We start from the raw sequence: 14,198 nt of genomic DNA, 5'->3' as shown, positions 1-14,198 counted from the left end.
AGCTGTGAGCCAGTTTCCATCTTGTAAACTGAAGTAGCATGAATATATTAATTGGCTTCAGATTCCAAGCACTAGATTCTGTTTAAGGAAAGTTGAGGGGTTTGTTTTGAAAACTATATCCATGAAATTAGAACAGGATACTGCACTGTTAGTGGTGGCAAAATGTTTGCTGTTAGTATCCTTAATAAGATGAGTACTTTGGACACTGACTGTTTAAAATCTTAACATGCATTTTCTAAGGTCATAAAGTTCCAAAACTTGATATGTGAGCGAAAGAGAACATTGAATAATTAATTTTGCTGTTTGAAAATTGTCACAAGTAAAGAATAATGCATGTTTTTCAAGTAATTTGTTTCTCAACCACTTAAGAACAAAAGGTCCCCTGTCACTTGGCATGTGTAAAACACTAAAGTTGTTTGTAGAACAAAAAACTGGAAAAATGCAATTAACACGCTTTTTTGTTGTTTCTTTCTTTTCCCATTCAGATTGTCCCGCATGTGGTCAGTTTGGTTCACTCCTTCAAAAGAGATGGCTTACCTTCCAGTACAGCCTTTTTGATGCAGTTGACTGAGTTGATACACTGTATGATGTATCATTATTCAGGATTTCCAGAGCTCTATGAACCCATTTTGGAAGCTGTTAAGGTATATTAGGAAGATTAAGAGGGTGGAATATTTTTGTTTTGTTTTCCCAAATATAATGGTTATAATCCTATAGATCTAAATTCTTTAGAACTTTCACTAGGAGAAAAGAGCTAACCATATAATATAATGTCATTTCTAAGTGTGTTTGGAATATGCTAGAGAAACTGTCCTGAGTGTCCATGATATGATTATAGCAGCCTTTTAATATAGGATCTCATTTCAGGCTTTTCTTAAAGTACAATCTCATTTCTTAAGCCTTCTTATTAATATACTTTTGTGTGGTTTATTCTAGGCATTTCATTTCAACCCAAGTTAGAAACTGCAACTCTTCAAATATAAGTTCAGAGTACTGATAATATTGAAGAGAAATAGGTCCTGAGAAGTACTTGGTGTGGTGCTAATCTTTGACTAGCTTCAAAACACCATTATTAAGCACTACATCTTAATACAGCAGTCAGTATTGCATGCCTCTGTGGGTAAAGGATACTCACCTATGCTGTTTCAAAGCAAAATTCAGCTTTTTTTAGATAAATATTTAAGTGCATGATGCACTTAAAATAAAAAGTAAATTTAAAAAAACCCCAAAACAAATAAAATGAAATAAAATTGGAAAAAAAAACCTCCACCCCCACCCCCCAAAAAATGCCAAACAAACACCAAAACCCACCAAAACAAAACAAAACAAAAAAACCACAAAACCCCACTCAGGTGTTACTGCCTGATTTTATAGCAGTAGTATTGCAGTTAAATGTTTTGAAGCTTAAAAGGCACCTATCAACTTAATTCCAAGTATTCTGGACTTCATTCTTTCATTCTTAAATTTTGATTTGACAGAGCAGGAATGTATTTCTAGCAGAACAGAGGATGCTTTAGGGGTCTGTTACAACTTGAAATTTGAGAGGTAGTTTTTGGTGGCAGAAAGGATTCTTTGAATATGCAGGTCAAAGGTGACCACCAGCCCCTTATTCCTGCAATTTGAGCCATTTGAGAGTTGAGCAAAGAAAGCTTTGAAGAAGAGGACTTGTGGGGGGGAAGGGGGGATTGTGTTAGATCTTCTAGGCTATCAGGGATAGCAAGACCCTGAAGGAGAATTCTGGAGCAAGTGAAGATATAAGACTGCTGAATGGCAGGACCTACTATAAAAACAAACAAAAAACCTGATTGTGTTAAACATTTCTCTTGTAGGATATGCCCAAACCCACGGAAGAGAAGATTAAGTTGATTCTCAGTCAGAGTGCCTGGACTTCTCAATCCAGTTCTTTGCCGTCTTGTTTATCTAGACTTTCTGGAAAATCTGAAACTGGGAAGACAGGCCTAATTAATCTAGGAAATACTTGCTACATGAACAGTGTTATTCAGGCACTTTTTATGGCTACAGAGTAAGTCCTTTTTAATGGCTCTTTTCATTGCAAATTAACTATTGCAGTTGTTGCGTTCTTGCTTTTCACCAAATATTAACAAGTCCTGGGGTCTCTCAGCTTGCTAGAGCTGAGTGGGTTTCTTTGTACTCAGTTACTGATTGCTTTGCTAAAGTCCAGCTCTGTGAAACAGCAATTTTAGCCTTTAAAAATCCTGATCCTTCTGTCCAGTGTCAAAAGACAAGTCCCTTTTTCCTCACTGTCCTTGCTCCCTCTGGTATTGTAAAAGTTTATGGTGATGCTTTTGGTATAATCTGGAAGCTGTTGGGAAAAAAAAAATTGTCTGTCTATAGCTCATTCTTACACATTGAAATGTTTAAAGAAATGGGTTTTTTGCAGTGTTAGTTCCTCCTGTACAGTAGTTTTGCATCTGCACTAGAGCAGAATCCAGGTATTGAAGGGAAGTGTTACATGGTTTGCTTTCTTTCAAATTGAAGTAATTATCTGAGCTGGAATGATAACTGCATTGTTGTTAGAAATCTAGCAAGGAAGCTCATGTGTATTTTTTTTTTTTTCCTCCCCAGTTTCAGAAGACATGTTTTATCTCTGAATCTAAATGGGTGTAATTCACTAATGAGAAAATTACAGCATCTTTTTGCGTTTTTGGCCCATACCCAGGTATGTCAGTATTTCATCTGCTGTTTTTTCAGCCTAGATGTATATACCAAAATAAAGCAACAAACATGCCATGGGAGGAGTTGTCCTGAGTATATTGAAAATATAAATATGATAGATTTATAGGGGAATGAGTCTGCCTCCAAATGTTCAGATGGTGTGGATGGACTTAGAGAAATCTATATTTCATAAGTGGAACATCTTGGCATTGTGTTGTTTTTATAAATGGGCAGTAATGCCTTCTTTGAGAAGCCAAAATGAAAAAATCCAAATAAAACCTGACTTGATATACAAGTCAGGGTAAACTGTGACTTTCTGCAGTGATTTTTACACTAAATTTTATTGTAGTTCAAATTCTAAAGTGAACTTTATTAAATGTTCAGAACATTTTGCTAGTGCTAGAAAGACATACTTTTGTTCTTTTTGATTAATAACAATAAACTTGTGAAGGGGATGAGGCTGGATCACCTTAAAAATAAATTGGTACTTATGAAGTACTGGTGTTCTTCTGAAAAAAGAAAACATTTTAAGCTTGCCAGCAAGAACAGTAACTGCTATTACACATAACATCTGGTTTACACTCACTACACACTTAATATTTGCCTGCAGGATCCACTACTTTTATCTTTGTACTAGAGGCGATTACTGCAAAATTAATTGTGCTCTCTTCCTGTGATTAAGTGGTTTAAATGTTTGTGTACCATGTTTCATACAGTTCCTCTAATGTAGTCCAAAGTTCAGTGCTCAATATCAAAATAATACAACAACTTTTTATGTAACCTTGTCTGTCCCTCTCTTATGCGAACAGAGGGAGGCATATGCTCCTAGAATTTTCTTTGAGGCTTCCAGACCACCATGGTTCACCCCTCGATCCCAGCAGGATTGCTCAGAATATCTCAGATTCCTGCTAGACAGGTACGGTTATTGTCCCATTAATGGGAATGAATCTACAGTCTTATCACATAATGTTGGACTCCTAGGAGCAGTCATGTACCAATTCCACTGTGTGAGTGGGGACCAGGAATTTTGGGCCTCATTCTTGTCTGTCTCTGGTTTTCTGTATGGTCTATAAAACACTTTTCTTCATGGGTTTAATCTGTGGTAAAGTCTGGATACTATCTTGTATCCACAGCATTTAAAGCAGGTTATAGTGGTAGTAACATTCCATTTTTACAAATCTAAACTTGGGTGTTATGTTAGAGTCATGGTCCTGTTGTAAAAATTAATGCGGTTGCTGAAAGCAGTTTAGTCGTGGATCTGGAATTTCCTGTTGGTGGAGACAGCTATATTTCATACAGGTCAGATAAGTCATGAAGAGATGTACATGCATTTATAACCAGTTTAATAAACAAGCAAATTAACTGTGGCACACATAAAACAAAAATATCTAAATTTACTAGTAGCTCTCTTTAATTTTGGCTTGCTGAGATGTGGCTTAGCGATATTGCTTTATGACACATTCCACTTTTCCAGAAGTTTATCTCAATAGTGAAATAATGTTCTTTTTTTTTTTTTTTTTTTTTTTTCCCCTTCCCCCCTCCCCCATCTTGAGTTTCTTTTTTGGTTTGGTTTTTCTTGCTGTAGTTTATTAACTTTTTTGGCTACAAAATCCTGACCTTTTCTTTTCTTTGGAAATAGTCTGGCACTAGATAAATAGCTAGTTGTTCTCTTACAAAATCTGACATACAGAACCAGTCAACTAGAGAACTGATTTATTAAAGATAATGTAATGGTAAATAATAAAATTGTTGTTTGTTAGGTTTTTTTAATACTTGCCAGTGCTCTCAGTATATCTATTGTGTTCTGTTATATGTAATGAAAACCACATTAAATGTATTTGTGCTTCTCTCATACTCTGTTTTGGATAGTACTGACCTGTATGGTTCAGCTTGCTTATATAAAAAATAACAAATGGCTTTTTTAATATAGGACACTTCTAGCCGCTTAACCATCTATATTTTTTAGCATAACTAGAAAAAAAGTCTGAAATGGTGCAGCAGTATTTGTTTGCAAAATAGCACAGCTACTTGGATTTATTTTTCTTTGCCTTCAGGCTGCATGAAGAAGAGAGAACCTTGAAAGCGCTGTCTTCAGCAAAGGCTTCTGAAAGTATAATGAATGAAGATTCCCAGACACAAGAAACTGTCCATAAAGCGCAAATATTTGCTGAAGCACCTTGTATGGGAAGTGAAGAAAGAACTCTGATAGAGAAGATGTTTGGAGGAAAATTGAAGACTACTATATGCTGTTTGAACTGCAAAAGTATGTCTCAAAAGGAAGAAGCTTTCACAGATCTCTCTCTGGCTTTCTGTCCTCCAACTTCCTTGGAGAACGTTGGCCCAAAATGTATGGAACGTTCTGAAGTGAAAGATGACTACGTGCTGCAAACTAATACTTCAGCAACTAGTCCTGCTGGAGGAACGCCTTTGAATAATTTGGAAGTAAATGGTGGATGTGACACAATAATGAATGAAGGAACCATAAAAGATTTTTCTATTGAGCCAAACTCTGAGAATACTGCAAGTTCTGAACTCAACAAAGTTCAAGATAATAGGGATATGTCTCAGAGGCTAGTAGGTAAAAACACCCTGTCAGTTACAGACTTACTGAATTATTTTCTGGCACCCGAGATCCTCAGTGGAGACAATAAGTATTATTGTGAAAAGTGTGCCTCTCTACAGAATGCTGAGAAAACTATGCAAATCATTGAGGAACCCGAATACCTCATTCTCACTCTCTTGAGATTTTCATATGATCCAAAGTGTCATATAAGGCGCAAAATCTTGGACAATGTGTCTCTGCCACTTGTTTTGGAACTGCCAGTCAGAAGAGCAACATCGCCACTAGCTGTAGTTTCAGGAGGTTGGTCTGTTGGTGTTGAGATTTCTGATATTGGAGAAAATCTTGCTAAAAAACTGAAGCCCTCAGGTGCTGATGAAGTGACCTGCCCACAATTGGTGCCCTACATGTTAAGCTCTGTGGTGGTGCATTCTGGTGTATCCTCTGAAAGTGGACATTATTATTCATATGCTAGAAATGTTACTGGGTCAGGACCTTCAGGACTCTGCCATCAGTCTACAGCTCTTTCTTTAGTTTCTCCTCAGGATAAGTTGTTGACAGAGGAGAGTCCTTGTACTGTTGTAGAAAATGAGCTGGACGCTGAGATGCCAAGAGAATGGTTTCTGTTCAATGACAGCAGAGTGACATTTACCTCATTTCAGTCAGTCCAGAAAATTACCAGTAGATTTCCAAAGGACACTGCTTATGTTCTGTTTTACAAAAAACAAAATAGCACCTGTGGCTTCAACACCAATTCGGCAAATGGACTCTGGGTAAATGGAGACCCTCCCCTACAAAAAGACCTCATGGATGCAATTATGAAAGATAACAAACTGTACTTGCAGGTAAGATGGAAATTGTATATGAAGAGTGGTCTCCTTAAAACTCACAAGAGACAGTCTAATAGAAAGAAAAACTTAACTTTTAAATATTCCGGTTTATTAACTTTATAAGTCACCAATCTTGCTTCCATCTTGGTGTTGCTAGACAGGTTTCATAGTAAGGCTATCACCATTGGATGGGAAGCCTCAAGGAAAATGGCTTAAACTCATTTCAGTTTAAATTTTTAGTGAAGATGCTCGCATAGGTTGTTTAATCACTTGTAATTCTATGCAGGAGAGGCTTTTCAAACAGTTCTGATTTTCATTGCCTTTAATAAATTACAAGAGTACCTAAGAAGTTATTTTGACAGGTATTTTACAAACATAAACAAGAGAACTGAGAGTTTAAATTGCAGCTCTGCTGCTATTTTCAGACTGTGTGGTTAAAGCATTTGTGTCCTAACCATCTTTGTTTATATGCCAGCTCTCCTCTCGACTGCATAGGGTAACATAAAACATGGCTTCTTTAGCAGCAATCTCAGATGTTAGATTCATGGAATGGAAGGCACCTTTTAAAGGTCATCTAGTCCAACTTCCCTGCAATGAGCAGGGACATCTTCAACTAGATCAGGTTGCTCAGAGCCCCGTCCAACCTGATGTTGAATGTTTCCAGGGACAGGGCATCTACCACCATTCTGGGCTGCCTGTTCTAGTGTTTCACCACCCCCATGGTAAAAAATTTCTTCCTTATATCTAGTCTAAATCTACCCTCTTTTAGTTTAAAGCCATTACCCCTTTTGCTATTGCAACAGGCCCTGCTAAAAAGTTTGTCCCCATCTTTCTTATAAGCCCCCTTTAAGTACTGAAAGGCTGCAATAAGATCTCCCTGGAGCCTTCTTTTCCAGGCTGAACAACCCCAACTGTCTCAATCTGTCCTCACAGGAGAGGTGTTCCATCCCTCTGATCATTTTTGTGGCCCTCCTCTGGACCCTCTCCAACAGGTCCATGTCTTTCCTGTGCTCAAGACTGTGCTCAAGAGCTGGATGCAGTACTCCAGGTGGGGTCTCACCAGAGCGGAGTAGAGGGGCAGAATCACTTCCCCCAACCTGCTGGCCTTGCTGCTTTTTATGCAACTCAGGATACGGTTGGCTTTCTGGGCTGCAAGTGCACATTGCCGGCTCATGTCCAGCTTTTCATCCACCAGTACCGGGAAGTCCTTCTTGGCAGGGCTACTCTCAGTCCCTTCATCGCCCAGCCTGTATTGATACTGGGGGGGCTGCCCCATCCCAGGTGCAGGACCTTGCACTTGTTGAACCTCATGAGGTTCACATGGGCCCACTTCTTGAGCTTGTCCAGGTCTGTCTGGATGTCATCCTGTCCCTCAGGCGTGTCAGCTGCACCACTCAGCTTGGTGTTGTCTGCAAATTTGCTGAGGGTGTACTTGATCCCACTGTCTATGTCACTGATGCAGATACTAAACAGTATTAGTCCCAATATTGGTGTCCCTGAGAGACACCACTCATCACTGATCTCCATCCAGACATTGAGCTGTTGACCACTACCCTCTGGATATGACCATCCAACCACTTCCTCATCCACTGAACAGTCCACCCATCAAATCCGTATCTCTCCAATTTAGAGAGAAGGATGTTGTAGGGGACTGTGTCAAAGGCTTTACAGCAGTCCAGATAGATGACACCCGTAGCTCTTCCCTTGTTCACTGACGTAGTCACTCCATCATAGAAGGCCGCTAGGTTGGTCAGGCAGGACTTGCCCTTGGCGAAGCCATGCTGGCTGTCTCAAATCACCTCCCTGTCCTCCATGTGCCTTAGCATAGCTTCTAGGAGGATCTGTTCCATGATCTTCCCAGGCATAGAGGTGAGGCTGACAGGTCGGTAGTTCTCAGGGTCTTCCTTTCTACCCTTTTTAAAAATGGGTGCAATGTTTCCCTTTTTCCAGTCACCAGGGACTTCACCTGACTGCCATGACTTTTCAAGTATCATGGAGAGTGGCTTGGCAACTACATCAGCCAATTCACTCAGGACTCTGGGATGCTTCTCATCAGGTCCCATAGACTTGTATGTTCAGGTTCCTCAGGGGGTCATGAACCTGATCTTCTCTTACAGTGGGAGGCTTTGCTTCCCCAGTTCCCGTCTTGCGGTCCATCCACTCGAGAGGTGTGGGAAGAGAGGTTGCCGGTGAAGACTGAGGTAAAAGATTTGTTGAGTACCTCAGCGATCTCCTTGTCTGTTGTTAACCAGTTTGCCAGTCTTGTTCATCAGGGGTGTGTGCTTTCTTTGACCTTCCTTTGCTGGCTGCTATACCTGTAGAAGCCCTTATTATTATTCTTTGCATGCCTTGCCAAGTTCAGCTCTAGCTGCGCCTTGACCTTCCTGACCCCATCCCTACACAGCTGGGCAGCGTCCCTATGCTCTTCCCAGGATACCTGTCCCTGCTTCCACTGCCTGTGCATTTCTTTCTTGCCTTTTAGTTTGACCAGCAGGTCTCCACTCAGCCATGCTGGTCTCTTGCCTTCCTTTCCTGGTTTCTTACACCTGGGGATCGGGAGCTCTTGTACTCTATGGAAAGTGTCCTTAAAGATCTGCCAGCTCTGTCCTGCTTCCTTGTCCTTGAGGACAGTTTCCCACAGGGTCCTATTGACTGACTCCTTGAAGAGGTGGAAGTTTGCTTTCCTAAAATTCAGGGTCCTGACTTTACTCTTCACCTGACCCATATCCCTCAGGATTGCGAACTCCACGAGTGCATGGTCACTGCAGCCCAGGCTGCCTCCAATCTTGATGTCACCAATTAGCTCACTTGTGTTGGTGACCAGTAGGTCCAGCATTGCATCCCCTCTGGTAAGGCTGTCTATTACCTGGCTTAAGAAGTTATCCTCAGTGCATTCCAGGAGTGTCCTGAATTGCCTACAGCTTGCCGTGCTACTTTTCCAGCAGATGTTGGGGTGTTTGAAGTGCCCCAGCAGGACGAGAGCCTGCGAGCACGATGCCTCCTGTAGCTGGAGTAAGAAGGCTTTGTCAGTAGGCTCCCCTTGATCAGGCAGCCTGTAGACAACACTAATCACAAGGTTCCCTTTGTTGCCTTGGTCTCTAATTCTTACCCATAAGCTTTCAACCTGCTCGCAGCTATTCTTCAGAGACAGCTCTTCATGCTACCCATTTCTTGATGTAGAGAGCAACCCCTCCTTCCTCGCCTGGCCCTTCTGAATAGCCTGTAGCCATTGATAGCCGTACTCCAGTCATGGAATTTGTCCCACCAAGTTTCAGTAATGGCAACTAGGTCGTAGCTTTCTAGCAGCGTGGTGGCTTCCAACTCCTCCTGTTTGTTGCCCATGCTGCGTGCATTGGTGTAGAGGCACTTCAGCTGGGCTGTCGGCCATGTCACCTTCTTAGAGGAAGACTCCGTAGTTCCTTTGAGGTATTTCACTGGTGTTTCCCTCTTGGCTCCTATTACCTCAGGAGCCCTTGGCTCACCTCCGTAAGACTTCAAGTGTGCTCCAGTGTACCCAGCACGGCTCAGAGCAACAGGCTGAGGGCCCTCGGTAGCCCCATCCCTCTAACCTTGGCGTGTCATCCCGCAGCTTGTCACGGGCAAGCCTGATATTATCCCCTTCCCTCTTCAAGTCCAGTTTAAAGCTCTGTCAATGAGCCCCGCTAGCTCCTGAGCAAAGACCCTCTCCCCCCTTTGAGAAGGGTGAATCCCATCTGACAGCAGCAGGCCTGGTGCTGTGTAGGCCATCTCATTATCGAAAACCCCACAATTGTGGTGGTGACACCATCCACGGAGCCATGCATTAACAGACTGGGTCCGTCTGTTTCTTCCAGTGTTGCTGCCTGCAACTGGAACGAGAGAGGAAAAAATAACCTGTGCTCCAGATCCCCTTGCCAACCCTCCCAAGGCCCTGAAGTCTCTTTGATCACCCTTGGACTACGTGTTGCAGCTTCATCACTGCCCACACAGAAGAGCAGTAATGGGTAATAGTGCGAGGGCTGTACCAGGCTAGGGAGCTTCCCGGTGATGTCCTTAACGTGGGCTCCAGGGAGGCAGCGGACTTCCCTAAGAGGAGGGTCTGTCCGGCATATTGGACCCTCTGTTCCCCTCAGAAGGGGGTTGCCTACAACTATAACGAGGTTTTTTTCTTCCTTGTGGAGGTGGTCATGATACAGGGGCTAGGCCTTTCTGATCTTGGCAACACCTCTGGTGTAGATAGACTGTCATCCGCATCATCCATTGACTGGCCTACATCCAGAGCCTCATACCTGTTGTACAGAGGCACCTGGGAAGGCGAGGTGGGCAAGGAGGGGGTTTGCCTGCTGCCTGGAGCATGGACTTGCATCCAAGAAAACGGCAGTCAGAATTGCTGTGACTTCTATTGATGCATGAATGCTTTAATTGTGAAATGTCAAGCTCAAAGCTGGATTATTTTTTAATTTATGTATATAATTACAGCAGCACCTAGGTAACTGAGTAATGGAACACCCCCGCCCCCCACCTCCATTTTAATAACACAGCCTGAAGAAAAGGCAGTGATATTGTAATCTTTTTTGTATGAAGCCAAACATTTAAAGGAGGAACAGTGTCATCCACATGAAATATTAAATCCTAGTTACTATTCTTATTTGCGTATTTTCCTGTTGAATCCAATGGTTGCAGTCACACATTTCCGTGTTAGATAGGTGATTACCTGAGTATGCATAACAGAGGCTTTCTTCAGATCTGAAGAGATGCTTTAGCCGTATGAAACAACAACATTATCAGGATATTTGGAAATTGATTTGTCAAATAATGGAGTTATTCTTAAATATGTTTCTCTGAATTAATGTTTTCAAGACCATTTTGATGAAACTTCTGGAATATGCTAAGAAGTTAGTTATGTTAAGCTTTTTGAATACTGCTGTACACCTAGGATCAGTGAAAAAACAATGTGATTTTATAAAAGTTAAAGTCACTTGGTGCATATGCACAAAAATTGTTTTTTGATAATCTTCCAGACTAAAGCTTTCTCTACAGAACATGTAGCTGAAGTTAGATAAAGTGTGCAGTCATTTTCTCGTACAGCTTACAAGTGAAAGCCAAGTTAGTAGTTTCTTGAAAACCTTTCCTTTCCAATTAAAAAAAAAAAAAAAAATAGTATCCTCAAAATGAAAAAATGTATGTTTTCCAAGTATATAATGCTTGTTTGGGTTTTAGTTTTGGTTTCTTTAAGCTTATGATCTTTTACCCACCTTTCAATTTTGGATTCTTCAGTATTGGCTTTCTTTGTGTAGTGGTCTACTAATCTCAGAGTTGTTGAGATCCTGTCCTTTTCTCAATTTAAATGAGGCTGATTAGAAATGCTCAGTTATTGTTTTTCTCAAATTAATACTAATATTGTGATTCACTGAATTAGGTTATTGTAGTTTTGAGAAGTTGCATTTCATTGTTGTTCAGAGTTCTAAACTAGTATTTTCCTGCTAAGTTAAGAGTATACTTTTCTGTCCTGAGAAAGCCTTTACTTTTTAGAAGAAACGTTCCAAAAAATCTTTAGCTTACTGCTTTTGTTCTATTGCATACCAGTTTACCACATGGTAAACTAAAATGTTTTCGTTTTAAATAACAAAAACTGCAATATGGGTAGCTCCTACTCCAGTTAAAACAAATTTAAAAAAAACATTCTGGGAACAAGTAGAAAGTGGGGGGAGGGGAGGATGCTCTGCGTTATTCTCAGTCCAAGGAACTGTATTGACTATCAAGTTTTACTTACCTGATTTAGTATTTGTTGGGATAAATATAATCGGCCTGAAAACATTCAACACTTTTTTTAGAAACAAGGATATTTCTTGCAAAAATGCCAGTGCTGTATGCTATACTAGAACAACTTAATGTAGGTTAATATTAATCAAGTCAATATGTGCCCTGAGAGAAGAAATGTGCTCAGTTAGCACAAACTACTGAACAGGAATAAAGCATGAAAGATCTTAAACTGCTAAATTTCACTTCTAGCATTTAAGACACAAATAGTGCGTGGTTTTTAGTACTAATACTCTGTCAAGAAACTTCAATAATTGATAATTTGATCACTGTTCCATATTTCTCTTGTGTGTGTGTGCATATGTAGAGAGATACCTTCCATCCTTTATAGAAAATGTTTTGTACATGGTAGCAATGAAGCTAAGATCACAACTGAGGCTGATCCTATTCTCAGTGTGTTATGGCTGCTTCTGAACAGTATTTGTAAGTGGTTGACAAAAGCTGTGCTTGCAGCTCACTTACACTCTGTAACAAATGTGTTGCCCGTCTCCAGAGCTGTGAGAGTCATCACTTAAGCCATGTGCAGCATACTGTTGTTGCTGTTCATAGTAGTGCTTCTCCTCTTGGCTTGTCCCCTCTCTATAAGGAAGCCTAGTGACAGTAGAACAATCCTACTGTTGCTAATGGTGTTGTGAAAGGTATGTAATGGAAGACATACAAAAAGTAATTTAGCTGTATAGGTATGCCAAAACCTCATGCTATCCGGTTAAGTGCAGTAAGGCAAATTAAAATAAATTGTGTTTCTAGCTAAATCTGGCAAAAAAATTCTTAGCTGTAAGACTCTAGTGTTCTTTTTGTCTACAATTTTAAGATTTTTTTTATTTAGCACTATCAGCAAACCTATTGTTGATGCTTATATTCTTTTGTAGTACAGTTTGTTAGGTAAAACTCACTACTGGGGTTTAAGAGGTACAAAGTTGCCAGAAAACAGTTCTCTGGAGGGATAAAAGTGGAGGAGGGAGTAAGGAAAATGCCATTTTTTGTTTGGTACTGTGCTGCATTAAACCAAACATTTTTCTGAAATATTTTACCAAAAAAAAGAAAAACCACCCCAGGTACAGTGTAGCGAGTCTCTCACAGTTTGGTTTTGAGAAGAAATTATGTTCTAAGTTAAACAGTTTTGCAGTGTAGTTTTTCAACTAAACAGGCTATTTGTACAAGGCCTGCTATTTTAATCAAAATTTTCTGTTGACTTCTGGTACTAGAAGTGAGTTCTTAATATTCCCTTGTTATTCCTAGTAAATTTACTCAGTTTTTGATGTGTCTTATAGTTCGCAGATATATAAGAATCCATGTACTGCTGGACATAGTATAATACTGTCTTTCAGGAATATGGCCAGCATATCTGTGTAGGCAATGTCCTCCAAATATCTTTTATATAATTTTGGAAATGAGTATGCATTTCAGTCCTTAGTAGTGTAAAATAGTTTTAAACTTAGGCTGTGTTTTTCTAAAAGGGCAGAGTAATTTAAACCCACAAGTACTATTTTTAGCACCTGTGAAAGTACATGGACAGACTTAAGTTTTTAGTGCTTTCATGGTAGTATAATACAGGCTTACAGGTTCTTGGCTCTGTTCCTTGCTTTCACCAGGAGGTGGAGTAGAAAAGGAACAATTCAAGGTGACCCATGTAATTACTAAGACCCTGTTAAAATTTCCTCCCACTGCCTTTAGGGAGGTATGTAGTGATGAAGTGTCATGTGAAGGAGGCTATCAGTGTGAGCCTTAGCACATCAGTACTTCTGTTTTGTTACCCTAAAGAAATAAAGCTTGTACAGGTCTGCTGTCTTTTTTGCGTCAGTCTTCCAGAGCCCAACATCTGCCTTCCCTCCCTCAACTTTTGAAGCTCTTGGCCAATTTAAGAAAGGGATACTAAAGGCAAGAAGTTGCTGCAAGTTTTAGGAAACTAGTTGGCCATAGACAAAATAGTGTATGATATCTGTAATGAGGGAAAAGCCTGTGCTCATCCCCTTCGTACATGTCTAAAAAGCCACAGGGGCATTCAGCTGAAAAAGTAGCTGACAGGAGGCTATACTTTCTTGTTCCTGCTACTTGTGCAGCTACTTTCTCCAGCAGCTGACTCTGATTTTACGCAGTGCATTAGAGTTCCTGAGACTTACTAATGTTAAAACAGAGTTAGCATACCAGTAACACTTGAAAGTTAAAAAGCTGCACTGAATGGAAACTAAATATCTTGTCCATCTTTTTGCCTTTTATCTGAGTACGTTGTTACTCTATGCAGTTGATTGAGTGGAATAAAAGTGTCTTTTAAATAATTAACATTGATACAATGGTCTTACCTTTCTATTTGGCAGCCAAGAATGAGGGCATCA

At 40.3% G+C, this 14,198-nt stretch overlaps 1 protein-coding gene across 7 annotated transcripts in view; it reads left to right on the top strand.

Annotated features, from left to right (window-relative positions):
- The window catches only part of USP38 (ubiquitin specific peptidase 38), a 41,373-nt gene that overhangs the window by 10,707 nt on the left and 16,468 nt on the right, over nt 1–14,198 (top strand). For 6 of the 7 annotated variants that reach the window (XR_005933117.1, XM_030028651.2, XM_030028826.2 and 3 more), the window contains 5 exons: nt 486–644; nt 1,830–2,023; nt 2,587–2,680; nt 3,486–3,592; nt 4,731–6,081. Coding sequence is in view for 5 of the 7 variants with exons in the window: in XM_030028651.2 (XP_029884511.1) it covers nt 486–644; nt 1,830–2,023; nt 2,587–2,680; nt 3,486–3,592; nt 4,731–6,081 (1,905 nt within the window). In the remaining 2 variants the exon portion in view is untranslated. Of the gene's footprint in view, nt 1–485; nt 645–1,829; nt 2,024–2,586; nt 2,681–3,485; nt 3,593–4,730; nt 6,082–9,899; nt 10,050–14,198 lie in introns of all 7 variants that reach the window. The other variant, XR_005933118.1, reaches the window with a different exon arrangement.

The sequence above is a fragment of the Aquila chrysaetos genome, chromosome 1, assembly GCF_900496995.4.
Source record: "Aquila chrysaetos chrysaetos chromosome 1, bAquChr1.4, whole genome shotgun sequence".
In the NCBI taxonomy this organism is placed as follows: Eukaryota; Metazoa; Chordata; class Aves; order Accipitriformes; family Accipitridae; genus Aquila; species Aquila chrysaetos.
This window is presented reverse-complemented; position numbering and strand designations above follow the sequence as displayed.